The 25,816-nt window shown below is 37.1% G+C and overlaps 1 protein-coding gene across 1 annotated transcript; it reads left to right on the top strand.

The window, feature by feature from the left end:
* The first annotated feature begins 301 nt into the window (after positions 1–301).
* On the top strand, positions 302–24,602 carry RAB14 (RAB14, member RAS oncogene family). Its single transcript, XM_028107738.2, has 8 exons — positions 302–565; positions 9,330–9,388; positions 10,507–10,560; positions 11,817–11,994; positions 16,002–16,068; positions 20,521–20,608; positions 20,946–20,976; positions 21,979–24,602. The coding sequence occupies exons 2-8, from the start codon at positions 9,337–9,339 to the stop codon at positions 22,154–22,156; spliced, it is 648 nt and encodes a 215-aa protein (XP_027963539.1). The 5' UTR covers positions 302–565; positions 9,330–9,336; the 3' UTR covers positions 22,157–24,602.
* Positions 24,603–25,816: the final 1,214 nt, after the last annotated feature.

The following is a 25,816-nucleotide window of genomic DNA, read 5'->3' as shown; positions in this document are numbered from 1 at the left end:
AGAGTAAAAAGGCCACAAAGTGACAAGCCTAGCCCTTCGAGACCCCGTCGTAGTTCCACGCGAACCTGCGCAGTAACTTACCTAAGACGCGAGCGCACTCGACTGCGCTTGCGCATAGGCGCTCTTCTCCGCCCCTTCAGGCTCCACGGCCAGTGGGGCGGGCCTCGGCGGCGGCGCGACTAGTCCACAAGGAAGGGCTGAGGAAGGGGCGTGGCTAGCAGGCCGGGGCCCGGCCACCCTCTTCCGGGCTCCGCTAGCTGCGCGCGCATTCTCCTCCCCCCGCTTCTTTTGTGGTCCGGCCCATTGCGAGGGTGACAGGAAACCCTGTGCAGGGAGCGCCGCCATCTTGGACCTGCCCGAGGAAGATCCTGAGGGAGCCGCGGGAGCAGTCGCCGCTGCCACCGCTACTACCGCCAGCGCGTCTGCCCCTCCTCGGCCAGCCCGCTACCTGCCGGGGCCTCGGCCGACCGCCCCCGCCCTTTTCCCGCTGCGCCCGCACTCCTCTTCCTCGTCCTGACGCCCCCCTCCCGCCCGGAAAGCTGCCCAGCCACCAGCAACCCCCCAGGTAAGCCGGGCCCTCCGCAGTGTCAGTCCGGCCGAGGCCTCCTCGCCCGGCTCTCCGAGGGCTGGGGCGCGGACGACGGCGAGCTGGGCGGCGGGCGGGTGGCGCCACAGGGCAGGCCCGGCCAGGCCGCGGCGAGCCCCGGGTCGGCTGTGGGCGCCGCGGCACCCGGCCTGACGGGACTCCCGTGCGGGGGCGGGGGTGTCCCCGCGCTGCGTCCGCCCAGCCGAGAGCTCTGCGGGGCGTGCGGGGAAGGGTGTGTTCGTGTCGCCTGCTCCGCCTGCTCGGCCGGACTGGGCAGACACGCACCTCCCGCAGGCCCCTCTCCTCGCTGCCGTTCTGGCGGCTGCAGACCACCCCCGCGGTATTTGGCCACGCGAGGCGCGCCTCCTCGCAGCCCACGAGCCCAGACGTGGCACTCCCCGTCCCGCAGGCCGCGTCTGCCCGGAGTACAAAAGGCGGCACCTCGCAGCCTCGCCGGCATCTTGGAGGAGCTCCGGTGTCCTTGTCGCTGTGGGCAGACGGTGGACTTGGGCTGGGGAAAGGGTCTGTGCTGGCGAGGTTCTGGTTTGCGTGAGGCCCTACGAGGCCTGTGACATCCCCTAAGGCGTCGAGCTTAGGTAGCACGTAGAAGCAGGGAAGAAGACAAAAAGTTTTTTGGCATTTCTAGAATTTAGGGAAAGAAGGCAAAACAAGCGTTTGTTTTGATGGTTTGCATCTTACTGTGAGCCAGGCGCAGATTTAGCTGTCCTCACACCGGTTTTTCTTGCTTCGCGTAGCCCTTGGGGATAAGTAAACTTATCTCCATTTTACAAGTGAGGAAACTGAGGCTTGAAGTTGTGATGGGCCTGGCTACTGATGGTACCGACATACTGGCTTCTCCCCACACTTGCCTGGTGTTTCTCTACTACACTCAAGTTAGGCTGGTGTTACAGGCGTGACCATTTAAAATGTACCTACGGCTTGATTCTTTTCCTGTGTTTGCATGGGATGACGACTGACGACTCCTTTATAACTGAAAGTCTGTAGTGTCAGCTGCCCCACTGCCCAGTCCTCCTCCGCACAACCCCGGAGGAGAGACGGCAAGATTTTCATTTTATATTGGAAGAAGAAACGGGGGTTCCCAGAAGGCAAGTGCTTTTCTGCTGGTCCCACACAAGTGTCAGAGCCCACTTGAACCCTTGTAAAGTTTACTGTCACAATTGTCTTTTATTTAGATGTGGTTATTGAAGACAGACTTGACCTTGCAGTAATCCAGCTCCCCCTCCCTCTTCCCTCAGCACTTTACTAAATTTTTCCTCAGAGTTCTGCTTGGGTCCTTTTATTCGTTCATGCCTTGAGGCATGTAGTGGTTAGAGTTTTGGAGGGTTCCTACTCCAATACTGCCACTTTCTAGTTGAGTGACCTTAAGCAAGTTACTTAGCCTCTCAGAGTCGGTGACCTGATCTATACAGGGAATAATTGTACCTACCTTTTAGAATTGTTTTCAGGATTAAATGGGATTAAAACACCCTTAACACGTTGCTTAGCATATAGTTAAGTGCCTCATTGTAACAGTGCCAGGCATATAGTGGATGTTTAATATTTGTTGAATAGAGAGAGGAGCATGGCTTCAGAGAGTTGTACAGTTAGACCTGGGCTTTATTAATCTTTTTCCCTTTGGTAGTGTATGACTGCGGATATATCAACTCTCTGAGTTGGTTTCCTTACCTGTAAAGTGAGTTTCTACGATTAGAGATTGTTTATAAAGTAGCTGGCATATATCAGGCACTCAGTAAATGTCAGTTATTGTCAAGATGTAAGACTCCTTTAGATTCTAATAACCTAAAAATTCCTTGAAATTAAAGCTACATTTTAAAAAGTTTTTGCTTTTTGTATTTCATGTTAAACTTTATTGTGGCATACTTCAACCGTGCAACAGAATTTGGAGTGTTCTTAAAACTAATCTTTATCAGTATTAAATATCTTTGCGTAATCTTAGTAAGATTTTGTGCTATTAGAGTAAGCTTTTGGTTAAGGCAAGTATGTTCAGATAGGACTACTGAGAGGTGTTTGTTTGTTTCTTTCTCTCTTTTAAAGCTTGAAACATTTTTGTGTGGTTAAAAATGCCAGGCATGGTTGGAGACAGCAGTGTACAAATAGAGGTATCAAAGATACTGTACTTTTAAAAAAATTTTATGTTCTAGATAGTTTTAAACATATACAAAATATGTGTGGTATAATGAGCCTTCACATACTCATCAGCCAGTGTCAGCAGTGATCAGTCTTGTTTATCTATATACACCTATACCCTCTCCACCAAATTATTTTAAAGCAAATTTCAGACATGATATTTCATCAGTAAAATTTTTGCTATTATTAATCCTTTTAATTCTTGGAGTAAGTACAGGGTTTTGGTGTTTTGTTTTTTTCCTTTAAGTATTTTCATTCTATGAACAGAGGTGAAGTATTGGAGTACTTCTTCATAGCATACTATCATAACTGGGAAATTTTGTGTTTTTTTGGACACAGGAAGGAATCCATTTCTTTTTTTATATTATTATGTAAAAATGTGACATTAAATGTCTTGTCAAAAGTGAGTTTTTTAAAGGGGGTGTCAGAAATGGTTGGGTCTTTTCAGAGGTTGCATTACTGCTGAGGAAAGGAAATTGACCACTCATTTGATTAGATTATATTATTAGAATAACTACCCAAGTTTTGTGTCCACTTGACTGACAAATCAAGTAGCAATCCACATTAGAGAGCTTGTAAGCAAATCAAACTGTTTCTGTTTTTAAGTTTCATGAAGACAGGAACAATGTTTTGTTTTGTTTTGTTTTGTTTTTTGATCATTACTATATTGTCAAAGCCTAGCCCAAGGCTTTGTGCTTAGTAAATGCTCAACAAATATTTTTGTATTGGAATCACAGAAGCAGTCTATCTTGATTGTGGTGTTTATAACAAAATGTCTTGTATGTAACAAAAACAAAACCAAGCTTACTAATTTTAACAATGAAGATCAGATTTTAAATCACCTGGAATATTTTGTGGGTTGTTTTTGTCTTGTGTTGTCTTGAATAAGTTACGTAAAAATTACATGGTAACATCATATATGCTAAGAAGTAGAGTAAAACAGCTGTAAAACAGTTGTGAAAGGATTAGTCAGACATAGTGCATAAATTAACACAGTAAAAAGCCAAGCTATTGAAAAAAGAAAAAAAATACTGTCAATTATTGGAGTGTTTTTTAAGGCTGATCATATGATTGACTTCCTATGATGTTCCCCATATTATTGTAAATGTGGAAGTAATGTTGGAAGTATTATGAATGGGAATTTTGGGGGTTTTTTTTATTCTTTTTTTTTGATATTTATTTATTGTAGAGAGAGAGAGAGCGCCCACACACGCAAGCTGGGGGAGGGCCAGAGGGAGAGGGAGAGAGAATCCTCAAGCAGATTCCCTATTGAGCGTGGAGCCCCACTTGGGGCTCCATCCCAGGACCCTGAGATCATGACCTGAGCCGAAATCCAGAGTCAACTACTTAACCGACTGAGCCACCCAGGCGCTGCTTGTTTTTGTTTTGTATTAGAATTATATATAAAAATGCTTTAAAGATATTTCAGAGTTCTTTATTTTCTACTTTGAATACTGTAGAAAATTAGCAGTGAATATAGTATATGCTTATACTGTTAGTGCAGGGTTATATAAAGAAAGTCAATAATTTTTTCCTATCCTTTTTCTGCTCTCAGTCCATGTATTCATTTTTCACAATTTGGTGTGTTTCCTTCCATATTATCTGTATACAGGATTGGGAGAGAGAGCGTGTATATGCGTGTATATATTTAAAAATGGGAGAAGCTATTGCATAAAATTCTGTCAGCTTTTTGTCACTTAAAATCATGCATATATTTTCAGGTTAATACATCTGTATCTAAAGGGTTTTAAACTAGATGCATATTATTTCATAATACAGATGTACTTTATTCAGTCATTTCCCTGTTGATAGTATAGATCAATTGTTTTCCAGTTTTGGTTTTTTGTTTTTTTGTGGGTTTTTTTTTTTTCTGTAAAAATGCTGTATTAGATGCACTTGGACCTGTAACGTTACGGATTAAAGATTTTGTATCTTTGGGCTACTTCTTGGTCAAAGGGTGATTTGGATTATCTTTAAGATTTTAAAATATATTGTTTACTTCTCAAAGATGTAGCAGTTCAGATTCCCATAAGCAGAGTGTATGAAAGTTCCTTAACCTTCACCTCTATCTGCACATTTCAAATGCAGTCATTTATATGTCTGTATAATTTTATTTGGAGAGGTGTCTGATTAACTATATGGAGACCATGCGATTTTATTTTTGGGGCAAAAATGATTCGTGTTTAATGTGCATTTAGTAACCACGTAGAGCTCTGTGTATGGGCCTGGAAATAGGTCCATCATTTTAAGTGAAAAACACACTGCAGAGTTTTATGTAGTAGCACACCCCATTTTTAAATATATTCCTTACCTTAATGGTGATGTGTTTCTTGTGCTTAAGAGTTACTGTTAATGTCGAAAAATCCTTTGTTAAAGCAATATTAGGTATAGTTAATATTTAAAGGGGTAATGCAACAATCATCCGTGTTCAGTGTGCATTTAGTAATCATTTCTCTTGACAGGAAATTTAGAGCTATGTTTTACATGCACTGATAGTAAAACTATGACCCTAAATATTTAGTGTAATTATTCTCCATTTTTCTTTGACTTTGATTTTTTTATTTTATTTTATCAGTCCACGTGTGTGTGTGTGTATGTGTGTGTGTGTGTGTGTGTGTATCACTCTACATATATATGCCTTTAATAAGCTACCTTAGAGAAAATCATGTTCTTTAGAATCAGGGTTCAAGACCAGCTCTGCCATTTACTATTTTGTAACACAGGCCAAATTAGCAAATTTCTCCAAACTTCAATTTCTTCAGTTTTTTGGGCTTTTAAAAAGATTTATTTATTTATTTATTTATTTATTTATTTATTTATTTATTTAAGAGAGCACAAGAGTGAGAGAGCACAAGCAGAGGGAGTAGGAGAGGGAGAAGCAGGCTTCCCACTGAGCAGGGAGTCCGATGTGGGGTTTGATTCCAGGATCCTGGGATCATGACCTGAGCCGAAGGCAAACGCTTCAGCGACTGAGCCACGCAGGTACCCCTATTTCTTCAGTTTTTACATGGACATAATGATAATAACTCCGCAAGGTTGTGAGAATTAAGTAAGAATTTTATGTAGGGAAAAGTAGTGCTGATCATGATACGGTTTACTCTCAAATGTTACCTTCAAAAACTTTTTTTTTGAATTAGTGTTATCATTTATCCATATCTATAAATCCTGAATACAGTACATTCTCTGAATATAATTTTTTAATACTACCTAGAGTATTAAATTAGAACCACGTGAGTGAACTGAGAAAGATTTGTGTCCCTAAGTACCACTAAAGGGTTTCATGGTACATCTCGTAACTGTGGAGGAGGCTGAATGGTGTAGTGGGTAAGAGGGGATTCTCTGCAGTTAAAACAGTCTTAGGTTCAGTATAGACTTGACCACTTAGCTGTGTGACCTGGGCATGTTACTTACCTGTTGAGTCTTCATCTGTAAAATGAGGATTATAGTCACTGTTTTATAAGGCTGTAGTAGTAAAAATTAATTGAGATTGCATGTAAAATGTTTAGCACATTGCCTGGAGTATATTAAGTGCCCAGTAAATGGGAACTGTAACAATTGTTTGTTAGTTTATAGGTTGTTGTTCATCTGTATTTAATGATGCTTATTGTCTGAAAGTAGTACTCTTAAGGAAATCAGAGGCAATGAAGGAGGTCTTATCTGCCTGTGAACTTTATTCTCATGCTTTTGTAACACATGGAGAACACATTTTAATCACATCAGTAGCTGTGCACAAGTTTTACAGAATATTACCAAGGTTTTTTAATTAGTGGAGATGGTGGTAGTGTTAGAATGGACTCGTGTTTTCAGAGTGAACTAGACCACCAGTTTTTACTCTCATTCCCCCTTTTTTAACTTTTGAGTAAAGCAAAAGCATCCTTAAGTAATAGGGGGAAAAGTTTTTCCCGTACATTCCTCACCTTAACAGTGGTATGTTTCATTCATGTTCAAGAAATGACGTTGAGAAATCCTTTTCTAGAACAATATTAAGCATGGTTAATATTTAAAAGGGCCCACTTAAATGTTTTACTGCAAATACATAATTTTGAGTGAATGTTACCAATAAACTTTGGGAGTATATTTAAACCTAGCTACTATCTAAGCTTATAATAAGAGAGGGAGGACCTGTTGTGTTAATGGCTACAGTGCTAGATACTTTCTGCCTTCACTATCTACTGAAATTAAGTTTGAATAGCTTTCCTTTTTTTTAATTTAAAGATTTTATTAGAGAGCACGAGCAGGGGGGAGGGGAGTGGGACTCAATCCCAGGACCCTGAGATCGTGACCCAAGCCAAAAGCAGCTGCTTAACTTAAGACTGAGCCACCCAGGCATCCCAGTAGCTTTTAAGGTTCGTTTTTAAAAGAAACTTGAACCAGAAAATTGTGTGGTGAGGTGAAGACTGGTTTTTATTCTGAAAAAGTGATCATTCTCTTTTATTTGGGAATAGTTTATGCTAATTAATGCTTGGTAATTTAAAAAAGTTTTAAAATTAGTCATCTTGCAGATATTTAATGAATGCCGTGTGATAATTTGCAATACACAAATTAATACAACTGGAATTGGCTTTTAATTTCATGATTAGCTTTTAGAGCATTTCAAGGAGAAGTTAGGATTGTTGAGGCCTTGGTTTTATTTTTTTAATTAATTTTTTAAATTAATTTTTAAAGATTTTATTTGAGAGCGAGATAGAGCAAGCCCGAGTATGGGGGAGGCTCAAAGGGAGAGGGAGAAGTAGGTTCCTCACTGAGCAGAGAGCCTGATGGGGGGCTCCATCCTAGGACCCTGGGATCAGTACCTGAGCCAAAGCAAAGGCTTAACCAACTGAGCCACCCAGGCACCCCGAGGCCTTGGTTTTAACATCATAAAATGGAAGGAAGCAAAGTGTATATAGCTGCAACTTTCAGTAAGAGAGAAAGGAAGGTGAAGAGCATGGAAGAAGCAGTAATTTCAAGGTGACTAAATGATTACTTTTCCCCAAGTTTGAATGGGAAAAGAAGAGTTTAAAAAAGGAGTTAAAAATTAATTACAGGGTTCTGGGAAGAATGCAGGTGAAGAATTTAATAACTTTTAAATATTTTTGTGAAAGATAATTCTGTTCCTTGTGTTTGGGATCTGGTTCAGAGATTTGGTGAATAATTCACACCAATTTTAGCTTCAGGAGCAAGTTCATTCTTAAAAGTTTTGAGTCCCCAGTGTCTGGAAAAAGGGAAACAAATTATGATGATGTTCAGAATCAGTTAACTAGAAAAATTCCCTTCCTGAGCGAACTGGTTAGGGGAGTTTTCAGTGATGTTGAAGACTGATTATGAAAGTGCTACAACATGTCAAGCTGGAATGGGTAGCAGGGCATCCACTTTTGTTAAATGTAATCCTGTGTGAAGTGATGTAATTAACAATTTTCTCTTCCCTGGTAACAACAATCCACTTACTTTAAATACATACGTTTTCTACAGGTTAAATCTTATTATACAATAATTTTGTCAGTTTTAGTAAATGAATTTCTGCAGTCATACTACATTTGGCTTGTATAATCTGACAATTGCCCATAACAGTAAAAATTATATTTTAAAAATTGGAAACCAAATTTTTAAAAATGGGGCCAAATCTTTGTGTGTGCATGCATACGTGTGCACGTGCATGATTTTTATCTTTCCTTAAGCTGAAAACTGGTTTGAGAATAAATGTTAATGGAAGTTATTGCCATTATTAGAATTTACCTCTTGTTTCCCTAGCACCTAGCGCAGTGTCTGACACATTCAAGGCATTCATTTGAATAAATTGGAGAGGTTTTTATTTTAAGTTATTAAAAGCAGAAAGAAATTAGCATTATTTAGCTTAAGTATACCTGAAGGCAGAGAATAGGCTGTGATCTTTCTAAATGTCTTCTAATACATAAACTTGCAGATTTTACAACCATAAGTAGTATTTTATGCCATTATTTCAGCTTTTAGAGCGCTATTATATAGTTAAGCATTTGTTACATGTTGATCTTCAAATCCTGAATTAGGTTGAACCATATGAAATTGCAAATAATTGACTTTTTAAAAAAAGTCTGTAAGAACAACAGTTTCATGTGGTTTTATCTAATTCTGGCAGTAATTTGGTTTGGAAATAGTTGGATTGGTCTTTTGGATGCTATGCTAACCATGATTTAAAGTAGAGTAAAAAAAGTTATTTTTTATAACTTTTATAAGTTTTATGTGTTTATAAGTTAGTAGTTACTTATTATAACATTCTCTTGTAAAATCTGAGTTCTGAATGAGTTGGCCATCAGTAATTCACTTGATCAGTTGACATGGGTGGGGACTTCAAAGGGGGAAGACTGTTTATAATGAAGTTTAACTCACATTTATAAAGATTTCCTTGTTTGAAATTTTCCACAGTAACTTTTCTTACTGGATATTCCCTAAAGTGAAATAATGGAATTGTCTGATATAATGGTCAGTTTGGAAAATGCAATTTTACTCTGGCTTATTGTAGCCAACATTTTGTTTATAATAAGTATGCTGTATTTTATATATCTTTAAAGGCTAGCAATGATCACCTGGATAACTTGTGTATATCCTTCTGAAGTAACACAGTTTTCTTTGTTTTTAGTGCCACCATGGCAACTGCACCATACAACTACTCTTACATCTTTAAATATATTATTATTGGTAAGTTTATTTAACTTATGCTCTTGTTCTACAAAGAAACTTAATATACAAAATATTTATATACTAATATTTAACATACCATTCCAGAAGAAGTGAGTGGTTTTTTTTTTTGTTTTTTGGGTTTTTTTACTGCAAAATTAAAGCCTCTTTAATTTATTTTTGTGATAACGATGTATGTTTTGCACTGTAGCCCTGGATACTTCTGTAGTACAATGGTGGGTACCTTTTGAAGTGGTATTGATTGTTCTTCAGGGCTACCTGAAAGCTTGTTAATCCTGGAAATGGTACTAATTTCCTAGGAGCACTGATAACATTCCAGAAATACCATGAAAGCCCATGGAGCCCCCTGGATTCCAAAAATTGATAGAGAACATTGTTGATTCAGAGTAATTATGTGATATACATAAAATATAATATTGGTGGTTCTTCTGTTAAGTTTCAATATGTTGCTCAAACTAAAAGACAGGGTTGTTTACCCAGGTATAGTTGTAAGAACTCAGTTGAAAGTACACATACTTTTCACTTAAGTCTTCATATTAGAACAGTTTGGTGTAATGGTGGGCTCAATACTTCCTTCACGAAGGGTTAAATTGCTGTAGTATAGTTAGGACATCTGTTACGGTTTTCATATAATGCACATGCTTTTCTTTTGTGGAATTCTGTAAGAAATACAAGGAATATAAGAAGAGATGGGATCTAGTCAGTCAGACTACCAAAACTTACCATTTTTGCTTGTTATATGCTGTCCTGTTTGTTATTCCCAGAAGTCTTTTGCTTTTATGAATGGATTAAGGGGGAAAAAATACAAAACTGTGAAACAGTTCAAAGTTAAAAAATGCTCCTTTTACAACAGTTTCTCTGTTGAAAAGCACTTCCCAGCTGATAGTTATTTACTAACATAATTAATAATTTAATTCTATCACTGCTAAAGGTTGGGAATAGTCAATTTATAGATCACAGTGAAAAGTGACCTGTAGGGTTTTTCAGACTCATCTTTTCAAGTGTCCCAGAAATTTGTGATGTAATATGGTAGGGGGTATAGCAATCATTGCATATAATTATGAGTATAAAATTGAGAAATGTAATTGCCACTTGAAACTTTTTTTTTTTTTAAACAGGGGACATGGGAGTAGGAAAATCTTGCTTACTTCATCAATTTACAGAAAAAAAATGTAAGTTCAATATATAAGGTAAAAAAATAAAATAAATTTATATTCACTTTCCTGTCTTTTAAAAAGTGTCATTTTCATTGTCCTCTCTGCATTTAAATACAACTTTTCCATATATATGTATACTTTCATCTTTAGGGAGGGAATTTTTTTTAAATAGGTGCATATAAAATGAAATACACCTGCATGTATAGAGTGTTAATTTATATACCATATATAATTTGAGTTACTTGTTTAGGTTTTTTTGGTGGTAGAAAATTTTTAAAAATGTATATTACAATGTCAAATTTAAATAATCTTTTCTCTGACTCTCCATTTTAGAAATTTGCTGCTTGTATCATTTGTTAACTAAATAATAATAGATTAGAAATATTTAAATGAAATTCTTTCTATATCCAGGACTGGTTGATTGATATTTGAAGTATAACTCTGTCTTGGGTGGTAGGGGAGGAGGCCTGTTATTTTATGTAACTAATAGGCTAAATACAGTTGAAATTATTTTTATGGCTTTTTTTCTTGCTTAATGTAAATTTTACGAAATCTCTAGCAGTCTGTGTGTACTTGTACCAGAGAATAGTGGGTTTAGGTTTTCGATGGCCTAATTATAAGGAAGAACTAATAAACTTGTCTTTTGGATTGGAAATATATAACTTGCCAATATGTAATTGTAGATATATATTATATGTGTTTTTCTTTGAGATATTGGTAGTATTTTGCAGGATAAAAACTTGACAACTCCTAGAGTCTTAAAACCATTGATTGTTTTGTTATATGTAATAATTGTCAGAAGTCTAAATAGCAAAAGGTTGGTGTTATGAAGAACTTAATAAAAATCTTTATTTTTAATTAGCAGATTATCCAGGGGTCAGCAAACAATAGCCCGTGGGTCAAATCCCGAAATTGCCTGTTTTTGTAAATAAAGTTTTATTAAAACAGAACCATGTTCATTTTACTTATTGTCTTTGGCTGCTTTTGTGCTTCAACAGCAGAGTTGAGTAGTTGTGGCAGACATTTTGGCCTACAAAACTTAAATATTTATTATTTGATCCTTTACAGAAGTGTGCTGACCCCTGTTTTAGTGCAGTCAAATTTCTTTGACTTCTGTGTTTTTGCTAATTTTTTTTCAGTGCTAGCTTAGTTCACTTACAGCCTACAAGCATTAATATGTTAATTAATTACCCAGTGGATTTTTTTCCCTGCTGGTCTTAATCTGAAGCTTTCTGGAAGTTAGAATATTATATTTCTTTTTTCTCTAACAGTTATGGCTGATTGTCCTCACACAATTGGTGTTGAATTTGGTACAAGAATAATTGAAGTTAGTGGCCAAAAAATCAAACTGCAGATTTGGGATACAGCGGGACAGGAGAGGTTTAGGGCTGTTACACGAAGCTACTACAGAGGAGCTGCAGGAGCGCTTATGGTGTATGATATCACTAGGTAAGAGATTAATACTTTTTCAGCCTTCGTACTTGAAAAAAGAAATCTCCTTTAGGCAGTGTGGCTTGTGTTTGTTTTTTTTTTAATTGACTTAGACATTCTTTAGTTTGTGATTGTGTGATTATAAATGAGCTTATTTGGATCTTACGGTTATTTCTCTACATTGTTGTATAAGACTTGATGTAACATGTTGATTTCCTTTTCTGAAAGTGGATATGACTGAAGAAAAACTTTAGGAGATGCTGGTGGAGCTAATAGAAGAATACTATTCTGAAAAGCAGCATCAGTTCAATTATTTGAGGTGAAATAATATTTTATACCAAACTTTGTTCTTTTCACTTCAGTAGAAAGCAAGTCTTGAGGAGTTACTCTGTTCAGTCTCTGGTGTTAAAGTTGACACCTTTTCAAAATAAGGTCAGGGAAGGAATTAAGTAGTTTTGTTAATCCAACATGGTAGATTATAAAAAGTTCTTAAGCTTGCATCTGAAGGTGTTTGTGAGGTATTTAATTGTTCATTTACTTAAATTCTTTTTTGTTCTAAAATGAAATGGTTTACAGTACTTCATGAAGCAAAATTAAATTTATTTCAACTTCGCTATTTCTGGAAACTGAAAGCACTTGATAGAAAGTAACAAAACTGGGCCATAAATATTTGGCTTCAGAAAACATGGAAGATTGCACCACTTTATTAAACTGTGCTAAGCTAGAAAATGAACTGGATCACCTTTCGTATTAATGCAGAGTGCCAGTTTAAAGCAGTGTGACTCTTGTCTTACTTTTTTGGGGGGAGGTAGGGATGGGTGAGTGGCACCAAATGGACTTTCAAGCATATTTCCTTTTGAGAAATGCTTTATACTGTTTCCTCTTGAAGAGTCACAATACAGTGCACATTAACGTATTAGCACCCTGAGAAGTTCTGCATTAAAGAAATTCTTTTTAAAGATTTTATTTATTTGACAGAGACAGGGTGAGAGAGGGAACACAGGCAGGGGGAGTGGGAGAGGGAGAAGCAGGCCTCCCGCTGAGCAGGGAGCCCGGTGCGGGGCTCAATCCCGGGACCTTGGGATCATGACCTGAGCCGAAGGCAGACGCTTACCAGACTGAGCCACCCAGGCACCCGCATTAAAGAAATTCTTACACGTAGCTTAGTTTGGTGTTTCCTGAGCTTATTTTATTGAGGAACACACTTTGGGAAATGTGGACTTGGAATAAAGACAGTGGCTGATTATAATTACAGTGGTTGAAGTTTATTGAGTTCCGGAATTGGGTAATCTCATGGCAGAAGAGAGCAAAATAGCCTTAATGCTCTTCTATGTAGCGGGGCAACTGGTAACATGATAAGTAAATGGTTTTGTGGGAAGAATATTAAAGACCTGGCCTTCTCTGCAGGACATCCTAATGAGGGATGCATTCCTGAAGACTTTGCATAATTAAAAACTCCATTATTAATAAATTTAAATGTGGTGATGTGTACTTAGAGTCTATCAATCTAAAGTGTTGTTTTGCTTTGTGTGAGTGTGCTTGTGTTCCCCTCCCCCACCATGTTTACTGATACTGTAATTGACATATAACATTGTGTAAGTTTAAGGTCTACAGGGTGATGATTTGATACATTTATATGGTTTGCTTTTAAACATAACCTTTTAGGCACAGGAAATACTTTTGGTAAAAAAAAAGTTGTGTCTATTTGAGTCATCAAAAGTACTTGTGCTGGAAACACCCCAAATGTCCATTAGATAGATAAACAAATGGGTGTATTCATACAATGAAATACAATTCGACTATTAAAAGGAAAGAAATTCTGATACATGCTATACAGTGGATGAATGTTGAAAACATTTTGCTAAGTGAAAGAAGCCAGACATAAAAGGCCAATGTTGTGTGATTCCATTTATATGAAATATCCAGAATAGGCCAGTTCATAGAGACAGAAAGTGGATTGCCAGGGTGTGGAGAGAGAGTGCTAATGGGTACAGCGTTTCTTTTGGGGTTGATAATGTTCTAGAATTAGATACTGGTGATCACTGCACAACTTTGGGATATATATTAAAAAACCACAACATTGTACACTTTAAAAGGATGAGCTTTATGGTAAGTTCATTATATCACAATAAAATTATTATTGAAAAAAAGTACGTCAGGCTTTAGACAGGTGCTTTGTTGATATTTCGTAGTGACATGTTGCATCCATGACACTGATTTTTTCCTTTTTTTTTTCTATTATTCCTTGACATTTTGCAAACTTGAAAGTTCTGCTTTAATAATACCTTTATTCTTGGCATTAACTGTAATTGTTACCAGATACGTCCTTAAATTGACAGCATAGTTGATCATGGCAGTTTGTTTGGCTTTATCAGTTGTTTGATATGTCATTTAACATCCTTGGCAAAGTTAGGGATTTTTTTTTTTTTTTAGCACTATTACCACTAATTAATGAATATTGGGATGCTGCTATAGTTATAGGTTTGAAATTATGAATTTTAAATTAGTAACAATTACCAGAATTATTAGCAGAGGTTATAGGCACATCTAAATAATAACAGTTTACATGATCTTGATACTTAAAAAGGATGTGTAGATTTTTCTGTTTACCAAAGTGGTGGCAGTTTGTAATTCACTCTTGCTGCCAGCTTTGACATTTTAAAATTTATCAAAATTGGTATTAATATTTTTGGATTTGTGCTATTTAAGTTTTTGTAAACAAAGTAGGGCAAATCTATTGTGTAAAGGCAAGGTATGCCAGGAACTACAAATATTGAACAATAAAGTGATACGGCTTATGCTTTTTAAAAATATTTGACCATTAGAAGATTTTACTTAGAAAATTTAAAAACATTGGGGAAATGTTGCTTTTATTTATTTGACCTTTTTTTTTTTTTTTTTACAGTTAGGTGGTGATTTGTATGTAACATAATTTAGCACAGTAAGAGAGAACCTTACAACTTCTTTTCAGTTTCCACTGGGAAAGGATTAAGTGTTTGGAATATCCAACTTTATATGGGTACTGGCAGCTGGAGTTCATGGAATATATTCACAAGGCTAAATTTGAAACACTTTTGAGGACACTATGTGCGTAGAGCGTTCAAGGCCCGGCTCTGAAATTCATTTAAATCTTTGTGAGCTTCTCTTTTCTCACCTGTTAAATGAATAAGATGGATTAATGTTCTGTGAATGTATATAAATCAAACATTTTTAACTTTCAAAATTTTATTTGACCCCTTTGGTGAAGTCTGATAAATATTAATATTCTACCTACTACACATAATATTGTAAATTATTTGGATTTGCTTGCCTTCTTTGGGCCTGTTTGGCTAGTGCAAATGAGCCTATGAGTTTCTAAACTCTTGCTTGGAGAAAGTGGACAAATAGGGCAGTCTGAATTGCAAAATGATTTAGCTACTGGTAAATAAGAATACAAAGTTAGAATAAACTCACTCTGATATCTGGGGGCTTGAATTTCCAGTGAAATACATTAAGTGCCATTTTAAAGCCAGTTTTTATGTTGTCATAGTTAACTTTCTCTTGAAAGAAAGGTGACTTTTATATCAGTCTGTAGTACTGTGACCATCTTGGTTTCTAATTTGAAACAGATGCAAACATGTTTGCCATTGAACATATCATTTGTTTGACATTTTGGTATTATTTCTCCCATTTTGTGATGGAAAATATAGATGATTTAACAGTAATCTTAGCTTTTACTTCAGATTAGAAATTCTGAGTTCAGAATTGTTTCCATTAATTTTCTGTGTTGTTCCTTGCTTGCTTATTGGTCTGTTTATGAATGTGCCTTTAAATGTAAACAATTTACTTCTATATGTAATTAGCAAAGTTGTTGGATATTGACTTATTTATTTAAAAATAGTAGGTTTGGCTAGATTTCTGGAAAGTATGTTCACATTACACAATTTTTGATGAAAGGGAATATTATTTATTTGAGATTTCTTTTTTAAAAAATTGAAATGGCAATTGTATGTGGTAGTCACAAATGTAAACTTTAATTTTTGCAGAAGAAGTACATATAATCACTTAAGCAGCTGGTTGACAGATGCAAGGAATCTCACCAATCCAAATACTGTAAGTTGAATAACATCTGTTACACAGAAAATTTAAGATGTATGCTAACCCCAAAAGGAGTCGTTTGCTAGTAGGGTTTTTGTATATGGGTACTAAGAATGAGAGAGTCTTTATTTTTAAATTAATTGAAGAGAAGTTAACATTTTTTTTTGAATACTAATTACCCTAGGTTTTACATCTTATACTTGGTTTTTGTTCATGTTTGTGGTTAAAAAAAAAAATGAAAGTTATGGATGGGGTGGTGATTTCATGTCAGATGGAGACGGTGAACTCTGAAACAATCACTTTAAAAAGGGATCTGCATTTGTTTTGTAAAATGTTGAAAGAATTCAACATTGGAAGAATGTTGGATTGGAACATTGGAAGAAACTGGGCAAAGTATAAGGGGATCTCTATTATTTCTTAACAACTGCTTGTGTATCTACAATTATCTCAGTAAAATTAGGGTTAAAAATAGAGTTCTGCATTTAAAAATTAGTTTAATTAAATATTTTTTCTTTTTACAAAAACATCTCTATACTTTAATAAATTAAAAAAAATTTAAAAAGTAGCCATTATTGTGCTATATTTTCAAATTGCAAATTTAAAAAAATTTTCTTTTTAAAATGAAAATAAAAATTAGCTTTTTCACCAGACTGAGAAGATATTTATTGAGATTTTATTTATTTATTTATTTAAAGATTTTATTTATTCGAGAGAGAGAGAATGAGAGATAGAGAGCACGAGAGGGAAGAGGGTCAGAGGGAGAAGCAGACTCCCTGCTGAGCAGGGAGCCCAATGTGGGACTCGATCCCGGGACTCCAGGATCATGACCTGAGCCAAAGGCAGTCGTTTAACCAACTGAGCCACCCAGGCGCCCTGTTTATTGAGATTTTAAAGGCCACCTCCCATGCCAGACTCTGCAGTATCCAAAGATAAATGTGGCCCTTGGCCCACAAAACGTTAATGGTCTAGTAAGGAGATAGCTGTGTGTATACAAATAACTATGCTGAAAAGCCGAGAGAGATATAAGTTAGAGCAACTGGTATGTGCACTGCGGGAAGTGCCCAGGATAAGCCATGCCATCTGGAGAAACCAGCTTTACAGAGAAAGGTATGTTTGAGCTGGGACTGTAGGATGAGTAAGGTTTTAGTAAATGCTAGAGGGGGCATTCCAGAAACAAGCGAGGAAAGGTACTGAGCTGTGACTGACTCTGAGCTTCTTCAGAGCAAGGCCTGTGTCTCATTTAGCTTTGTACTTAACCATCTATCAGAGGTCTGATTCAATAAATAGGTAGTAATCAGTGGTAAGATTGGCTTTTATCAGGGAACAGCAATAAATTATACTCAAAGTTAACATGATTTGCCTTTTTTTTTTTAAGATTTATTCATTTTAGAGCATGAGCAGGGGTGCGGGGAGAGGGAGAGAGAATCATTCCTCAAGCAGGCTCCCTGCTGAGTGCGGAGCCTGACTCAGGGCTTGATCCCATGACCCCGAGATCATGACCTGAGCCGAAATCCAGATTGAGCCACCCAGGTGCCCCATCGTGATTTGCCACTTAAGCTAGGGACTGTGCCTGGAACTTTCATATCCATAATGATCTTAAACCTACTGTAGGTATACGTGCAAACCTATAGTTGAATGTTCATAGTAGTTTTATTTACAATAGCCAAAAATTGGAAACAATCTAAATGGTCATCAGGAGGTGAATGGTTAAACAATCTGGTACATTTATACTATAAAATACTCCTCAGCTATACAAAGAAATGAACTATTGATACGGCAATTTAGATGGATCTCGGGGGCATTACCTGAGTGAAAAAAGTTAATCTCAAAAAATTACATACTGTATATATGTATCCATTTATAAAATATTCTCAAAAACAAAATTGTGGAGGAGAACAGATGCATTGTTGCCAGGGGTTAGCAAATGGGGGTGAAGGGTATGAGTGGTGTGCATAGGCTGTAAAGAGAGCAGCACAAAGCAGTTCCTTTCTAGTGATGGAACCATTCTGTATCCTGATTGTGGTGACACAGATCTATACCTGCAGTGAAATTGCATAGAACTGTATGCACACACAGGTGTGTACAACTGGTGAAATCTGAGTAAGGACATAGATTGCACCAAAGTCACTTCCCTGGTTTTGAGTCTGTAAGATGCTGCTATTGAGGATGGTTGGTGAAGGGTATATAGACATTCTACTCTTGTAAGCTTCTGTGGTTCTGTAGTTATTTCAAGAAAAATATTAAGCAAACAAAACTCATTGTAGAAGGTGCTTAGAGGAGTTTAATGACAAATGAGCCATGTCTTTCCTGCCTCATTTATGCTGCTTCAAATTTTACCACATCTTCAGAAGAAAGTGTTAGGGAGGAAGAATTTTACCTTTCAAGATTCTTAGGGCTTGTCTAAGAAATAAATTGATCGAATTGTTACAAGTTTCTAGAGATTGAGTCCACCCCCTCTTCCTGGTACTGAGAGGGAAACACCCTTAACGAAAATGGAGATTTTTCTTATAAATGTAAATGTCTCTTAAAGGATAACTTTTGGGTTTTCAGAGCTTCACCTGTGTCTGCTGTTTCTTAAAAATAAACCAGCTTAAAGTAAATATTCCAAAGAGGACTATCTTGGGATGGCAAAATTTTCCTCCCCTACAGAAGAAAATCTCTTAAGGTCCAGCTCAAATGTTATGTTTTCTATGATGCCTTCAATTTCTATGCAGAAATTACATACTTTCCCATTTCGTTGGTGGTATATTTTATACCTCGGTCTGGTTAGCATGCCACTTTTATGTGTCCTTTCAGGATGATGGGAAGCACAGCTGGGAAATTCTTAAGGAATTGGGAGAGGAGGCAGTGTTTCCATTCAGCAAATGTTTAAAATTTTTTTTAAAATTATCTTTTAAAAACCGCTTTATTGAGATATAATTAACATAATCTACCCATTTAAAGTGTGCAGTTCAATGTTAACTTTTTAGAAATTTATTATTGAAGTATAGTTGACATACAAGATGTTTCGAGTACCTGTCTTACAATGGCCCTGTGCTGGGCCATCGTGACTTTACCAGCCGTGATTTAAAAAAACAAAATTGATTTCCTTAAGTGTTCTTACCTTATTCTTTAAAAGACTAGTGGACTTCATGTGAAAATATCTTTCCCTCCTCATTGGGCCCTTGTCCACACTGGGAGAATGCTCACATTTGTTATACTGCTTAATCTTGTTCAAGGTTTACATTCAGATTACAATGGTTCTTCAGTTCATTGGACATCATTTTTAAGAAACAGGAGAGTCAGGGGCTGCAGTTTCACATGAGAAAAAGTTAACAGTGGAAATCACTTTTGGTTGAAACCATCCATTCCTAAGGTATCTGCATCTGGATTACCACATCTGTTTGGAAGGGAAAGGAGGGGGGATCACCAATTGGTATCAGATAAGCTTATATATATAGACAGAGACAGTTTATCCATAAATCCCCACCCCCCAGCCCCCAGAAACCACCATAAAGATCAAAAAGCTCTATTTCCCTAAGGCTGCAAACTTTTTTCTTAGAACTTTGTAGAGCTGCCTTTAACTTTGGCCTAACTTCACTTACATAAATGATTCCAAAGTGGGTGTAGGTGTGTGTGATATTTTGCCTTGGATTTGAACTCGCTTGCATATGTGTACCCCCACCCCCTCCTCCCACCAACACTGTTCCCCATGGAACACAGACATTTGTTTCCAGTTGCTACAAACTTAGGGCTGCCTCGGGCTAGCGTAGAGTAAGACAATATTTGAAGGTCACAGTTTGGGTTTTTTCCCTTGGTTCTAATGTCCTTCTACCAGTGGCTCACTGAGTGACCTTTGACAAGTCTCTTCGCCTAATTTGAGCACTAGTTTCCTTACCAATAGCCTGAACGAGTTGAACTAGTAGTTTAACTACTTGAGGGTCCCAGAGACTCTCAGAAATCTGATGAAAACCATGAGCCTTCTCTTGGCAATGAAATGTTCTTGTTTACAGCATTCTGTGCTTAATTTCAGTGTATTCACAGATCCCCTGGAGCTTGTGCATTGACCCTCAGTAATCTTACTCAGATAAATCATAACCTTTGGCCCAGACCAGGTGTTCCTCATGGGCTATATTGTTTTATAATGGCTTGCAAGCCTTTAAGAATGGATTTTACATTTTTAAAAGGTTATTTAAAAAAAAGAAGTATATGCAAAGAAACCATTTGGGCTCCAGAGACCTGAAATACATACTCTTTGCACTATACAGAAAGTTTGTTAGCCCATGGCCTAGATAATTGCTGACCTCCCTCCTAATAGTACTGACTTAATGATTCTCATATCTGTCTGCTGGATGATTGCTGGTACTTGGTTTCCTTTTTAGGCCCACATGTTTTTTTCTGTCAAAATTTTTGGATTTCAGAATTTTCATGGTTGATTTTAAATGGTTGCTTTTGTTTTAAGATGTCTTTCTTTTGGTTACAAATTAGGTAATAATTCTCATAGGAAATAAAGCAGATTTGGAGGCACAGAGAGATGTTACATATGAAGAAGCCAAACAGTTTGCTGAAGAAAATGGTGGGTTTAAGACTTTTAATGGCTTTTTTGGGGTCACACATAGAAAAGGTGGGATTTTGATACTGCAGATTATTTGACACTTTTCTTTTAATGCCAGCTGCTTAAATCTCAAGAATGAGGAAATGTGTTTCTATTTGACATTCATGTTGGGGGTAGTGCAAGTATTTAATGACAAATATAAAGACTCCCCCATCTCAAACTAACATACTGTTTCATAAAATACTATGGTAGGAGGACTGATAGCTGACGGGAAACTCTTAATCATATGTTACCGAAGAAAATGCCCTTGTGAGTTAATTTGAAATGTCTTAATCATAGTCTGAATTTTAATTTTTAGGCTTATTGTTCCTTGAAGCAAGTGCGAAAACGTAAGTATTGCTAAAATTCATCATTTTCAGTTACATTCAGACTTCTCAAAGTAGAACCATACATGTGAGAAATGTATAATGTATTTGCATACATATAATAATATGTATATGTGTAATGTTTATTGTGGGAAGAACAGTAAACAGGCATCCCTTTGCTTCCTGTTTCACATTTCAAAGGTAATTTTTTTTGTTACTGCACCTAAAAGATTGTACTTTGATTATGCCCCCTGGTAACCCAGGTTAATAAATGAAATTGTGTTAGCATTTCAAAAGTGTTTGACTTTCCCAATTGAGGTTGAGTTTGGTATCTTGGACTCAAGCTTGGGTAATCTGTTCGTTTAATACTTCTGATAAAAAAGCATGGCTTAAGGAAACAATGTCTAAGAATAATCAGAAGCATAATTAATGTTTTTTAATCGTTATTCCATGTCCATTATTGAACCCCCCCAGGACTCCCATCAGAGTTCTTCATTTATTAAGCCAGATATTCCTTGCTGTGGTGAGAAGCTAGCCCCCCCCCTTTTTTTTAGCTTCATCCATAGTACTAAGAGAACTGAAGTGAGAACATGGTCGAGCACGAATATGTCACCATCACATGAAAAAAAAGTATAGTTGATGATTGGCTAATCGGATCGTACAAATCCTGGAATCTCACTTCTGTTTAGAATATCTTCTTCTTAAGTGAAGATAGGCCATTTTTGTAATATCTTCACTTTCATTATATATTAATATATAACATTTTAATGAATAGAGCACATCCAGTTATCCAAATAGGGTTTGTAGAAACAGCTGTTACTACCGTGTTTATATGCTTTCCACAGAGAATGTTTCCCCAAGTTGTTCTCTTAGTTCAGTCATTACTGGTAATCACTTACTAGATGACAGTGGCTAAGTTGAAAGCATCATGGCAATTGACTAAAGGTTAGCAGAAGGTCAGTGTGTAATGTCTTATCTTTTGTAGAAAGCTGTGATTCTCCAATAAAGTTGTCATTTGCCTCTTAGGGGAGAGAATGTAGAAGATGCTTTCCTTGAGGCTGCCAAGAAAATCTATCAGAACATTCAGGATGGAAGCCTGGATCTGAATGCTGCCGAGTCTGGTGTACAACACAAACCTTCAGCTCCACAGGGAGGCCGGCTAACCAGCGAACCCCAACCCCAGAGAGAAGGCTGTGGCTGCTAGTGACCTCTTTGCCGTAGCTCCCATTTGACCTTTCACCTCTGTCTGTTGGAAGCAGTACTTTTTACTGCCTCATTGTCTTCTGTACATCTTACTGGGTTTAATTAAAAAAAAAAAAAAAGAAAAAACAACTCTGTTGTAAAAACAGTTTAACAAAATACTAAACTGCTAAACAACTAGATGTAATCAGGTTATCAAAAGGCAAGTAGAGTAATAAATCTCTCCTGCATGGTAAATCTAGACTTTTTTTTCCCCTTGATTGTCCTCGTGATAGGTATGTCACCAGTACATGATTTAAACTGAGCACTGATGCTGGACTTAAATGATTTTTATCCTTCCCTCTTTTTGGCAAGGCTTTGTCTTACTGTATGGTTTAATTTGAGGATATCTTAAGCCTTTCTCCCCATCTTTAACTGTTCAAGTATGTCTGTTGTAACCAATAAGTTTATTGCTGTGAAATGACTTCTGATAGAGAATGGGTTCTGTAACTGCTTTTGTTTTGTTTTCGTTGGATAAATTTCCTGTTGTGTGGGTGGCATTTTTCTTGTGGAGGTTTCCTTCTGTCCTAGCCTTGCACAGGGAAAATATCCACTTTTCTGTTGTGCTTAATTAATAGCTTTATCTTTCTTTTTTTTACACCATTTTATCCTTTTCTCTTTAGCAGAAAGTAAATATGTATAAAATTTGAAGGAACCGAACTAACAATACATTCTGTGTATATTATTTTAATGAAGAAAATAAATTGATTACTGGCATTGGAACAGTATAAAATACCAGTTTGTACAGTATGACCTATATGTGACCATGTTACTCCCTTGCATTTCACACAAGGAAATAGACACAACTGCAGTTCACAAGTAATACTGGCTCCAGCCTCTGGTGCTGGCAGTGTTTGGGGACATTATGCTGGAAAGAGCTCCTAGCGTGAGAGGATTGACACTAGCAGATGCTGTTCCATCTTTGCACTGTGGCTTCTTACCTGCTGATTTTCTTAACTGTTCTTGTGCAATCGACAATGTGCTAACCTGCTTTTCTCTTTGTAAACATTTTTGCATTACAGGCTGCATTTCTTGCCTTACTGTATAGAAAAAGAAAAAAGGCTGGGTTTATTATTGCACATTTTAAGCTTTTATACCTTTATCTTCTCGGAATGGTGAGATTGTGTACCGGACAGTCAGAACCGCAGGTCTGCTGTTAAGGGATTTTAAATTGTGCATTTTTAACACTACAGTGAAGTAATGTAAGATATCCCATGTGTTTGTAGTATGAGGGGCTATTTTATGTCATGTTGGCATAAGTTGTTTTGTAAAAGGGAAAGTGTTTCTGAGGTGTTTCAGTGTTTGTGCTGATACAAAGTAAGTTACTACTTTGCACTAGGTGGTTTGGCCACTGAAAGAATACTGTATTGCAAGGGAAACAATCTCTTTAGACAACAGACTTATGTTTTACCAAGTTCTTCATTTCTTTTGATTGATTTCTGATTGAGTTCCTGGTTAAGATGGAGAACTGAGGTTATTTGAAGTAGGATAGGTAAACCTTAGTATGTTCTATAAAATCACTCAGCTCAACTGCTGTGTTTAAAATACACATTTTAAATCCCTCTTTACAGACACTAAAGTAAAAATAAAAAATACGGCTTTCTGGGTTGTAAACGTGGTAGTACTGGAGTATTGTATAGTCAATGTTAAATAAAAGCCAAAACTGGAATGTGCAGAAAATAGGATTTGGTTAATTTGTGGACTCATCTTTATTTTTGTCTTTAACTTTTTTAAAAAGAAGATTCTTGGAGTAGATTGGTATATTCTGTTAAAGACTTTCAGTGACCCATTTTGCTTACCCTGTTGCTTCACAAGGGACTCACCCAGGGACCATGACCTGCTGGTGTGTGTATATATTTACAAAAAACCAACCACCCATTGGGATATAAGGTAGCAATCACAGACTAAAAACTGCGGCTTGTTTAGGTGCAATACCCCGATTCCCAAAGTTAGTTACAGTGGGTCTTAATTGTTTTTGTGACAGGATTTATTCAGACTGCTGTACTCTTCATTTGATGTAACGAAATGCTATTAATCTAAATATTTGTAAATAAAGTACCTGTATCTAGATTAAATTAAAATGGTTTGCATTATTTTCTGAACTACAATAGGATTTCATATTTTCTTCAGGCAAACAATTATTTGGCAGAAGTTGTCAGTTTTTATTGGAGAATTGTCCTTATTGTATAAAGAGAAGTCTACGTATATAGCATATACCTCCACATCACTCAGTAATTGACTTAGTTTTGTCCTTGTGTTTGGATCACACTTGCAGTGTTTTCAGTAGACCTTTTTCAGTGTGAGATCAGCACACTTGGTGCCTGATAATGTTCTCCCTTGACTGTACTTGGGGCCAAATTCTGTTGTTTGCATGTGTAATCCCCTGTAATAAACTTGGGTGCTCAAAAATAGCAAGTTGTCATATTGTAACATACCTGTGCCAGACACTGGGCAAGTACACTTTGGAGAGAATGTGAAGTTCTTTTATTAATCTTTAATCCATGAGAGTTTACTACTACTTGTGGGGCCACCTGCTTCTCTGGGTTACTTGTTAACCTTGCACCTCTGAGGAGGCCCTCTTGATTAGTAAATTGGTGCTCAGTACTCTTTATGGGTTAGATATTCCAGTGCAATGTTCAAGTGTTTTTCATGGATAATAAAGTGTTTGATGCAGTAACCTTGATTAAAAAAATTTTTTTTGGTGGTGATGTTCACATAATACTAGAGGTAGTAAAAGTTTCTTCGGAAAGATGTCTTTTTTGGAACCAGGTGTTTGGCTTCACATATTAGTTACCTCCCCTAATTCCAGACTATAGTTTTGTTTTGTTTTTTTAGAGAACTTTTTTGCTCACATATCCGTTGTTTCAGGTGTTATCTTTCTGTATAGATGTCTGGTTCAAGTCACTCCCCCTTACACCGAATGATTACCTTCCATTCCTGTCCACGGGAATAGAGAGGGTTCATGTGGCAGTTTAGAAAGAAGATATTTTACCCTCAGTCAGCACAGGGACAGAATGGGTGGGAAAAAGTGTCCCTGAGTGATTTCAGTAATTGTGCAGAGGCCTGACTTTTCAGCATTTTGCTAAGGCCTGTGAAAATGAAAGGAGAATGTGAAGTACAAAAGATACACAACAAATCAATTTTTATTTTGGAAGTAGATGTTTTCTAGAATTTGCTGTGTTCTACCACTTCCATTGCCTTTACTGTAATTCTGTTTATCCCATACCTTAATTAATGGTCCAGGTCTGGCCAAACAACTTCTTGGGAATGCAAACGTCCGTGGGTGGAGAGGGATGACTGCACTGCACCATTCTTTCTTTATGGTTATGGTTCAGAAGCTATCTACGGGCCTAGAGAACAGGCCTTGGGAGTATTTTAAAACCTAATCTAGAACATGTAGTTTCATACTTCCTCTTACCCATGAGAAGTCTATTGCCACATGGTCTTTTGTGACAGTAGTTGCTATTCTTGTTTTTAGAGAAATAATGTATTTGTAGATCATGGAGCGGAGCCATTAATTACAGTAGCTCAAAGATTTAAAGTCGAACACAATTTGAATTTACCACCGGGTCAGATTCTGCTAATTTTCCACCAAAGAATATTTTTGGTTGAGGAAAAGCACCTC

This window comes from Eumetopias jubatus, unplaced genomic scaffold (genome assembly GCF_037043125.1).
Source record: "Eumetopias jubatus isolate StellerSeaLion01/CBP00866 unplaced genomic scaffold, mEumJub1_p1.0 scaffold_15, whole genome shotgun sequence".
NCBI classification, from domain to species: Eukaryota; Metazoa; Chordata; class Mammalia; order Carnivora; family Otariidae; genus Eumetopias; species Eumetopias jubatus.
The sequence above is the reverse complement of the archived record's forward strand: the minus strand, read 5'-3'. Positions and strand labels throughout refer to the sequence as shown.

Bases quoted from the DNA above. Each gene is read 5' to 3' on its own strand.
- RAB14 (XM_028107738.2), top strand. From the start codon at position 9,337: ATGGCAACTGCACCATACAACTACTCTTACATCTTTAAATATATTATT. The intron at 16,069-20,520 runs GTAAGTTGAATA...GTTACAAATTAG, and splicing joins ATCTCACCAATCCAAATACT to GTAATAATTCTCATAGGAAA. The intron at 20,977-21,978 runs GTAAGTATTGCT...TTTGCCTCTTAG, and splicing joins CTTGAAGCAAGTGCGAAAAC to GGGAGAGAATGTAGAAGATG.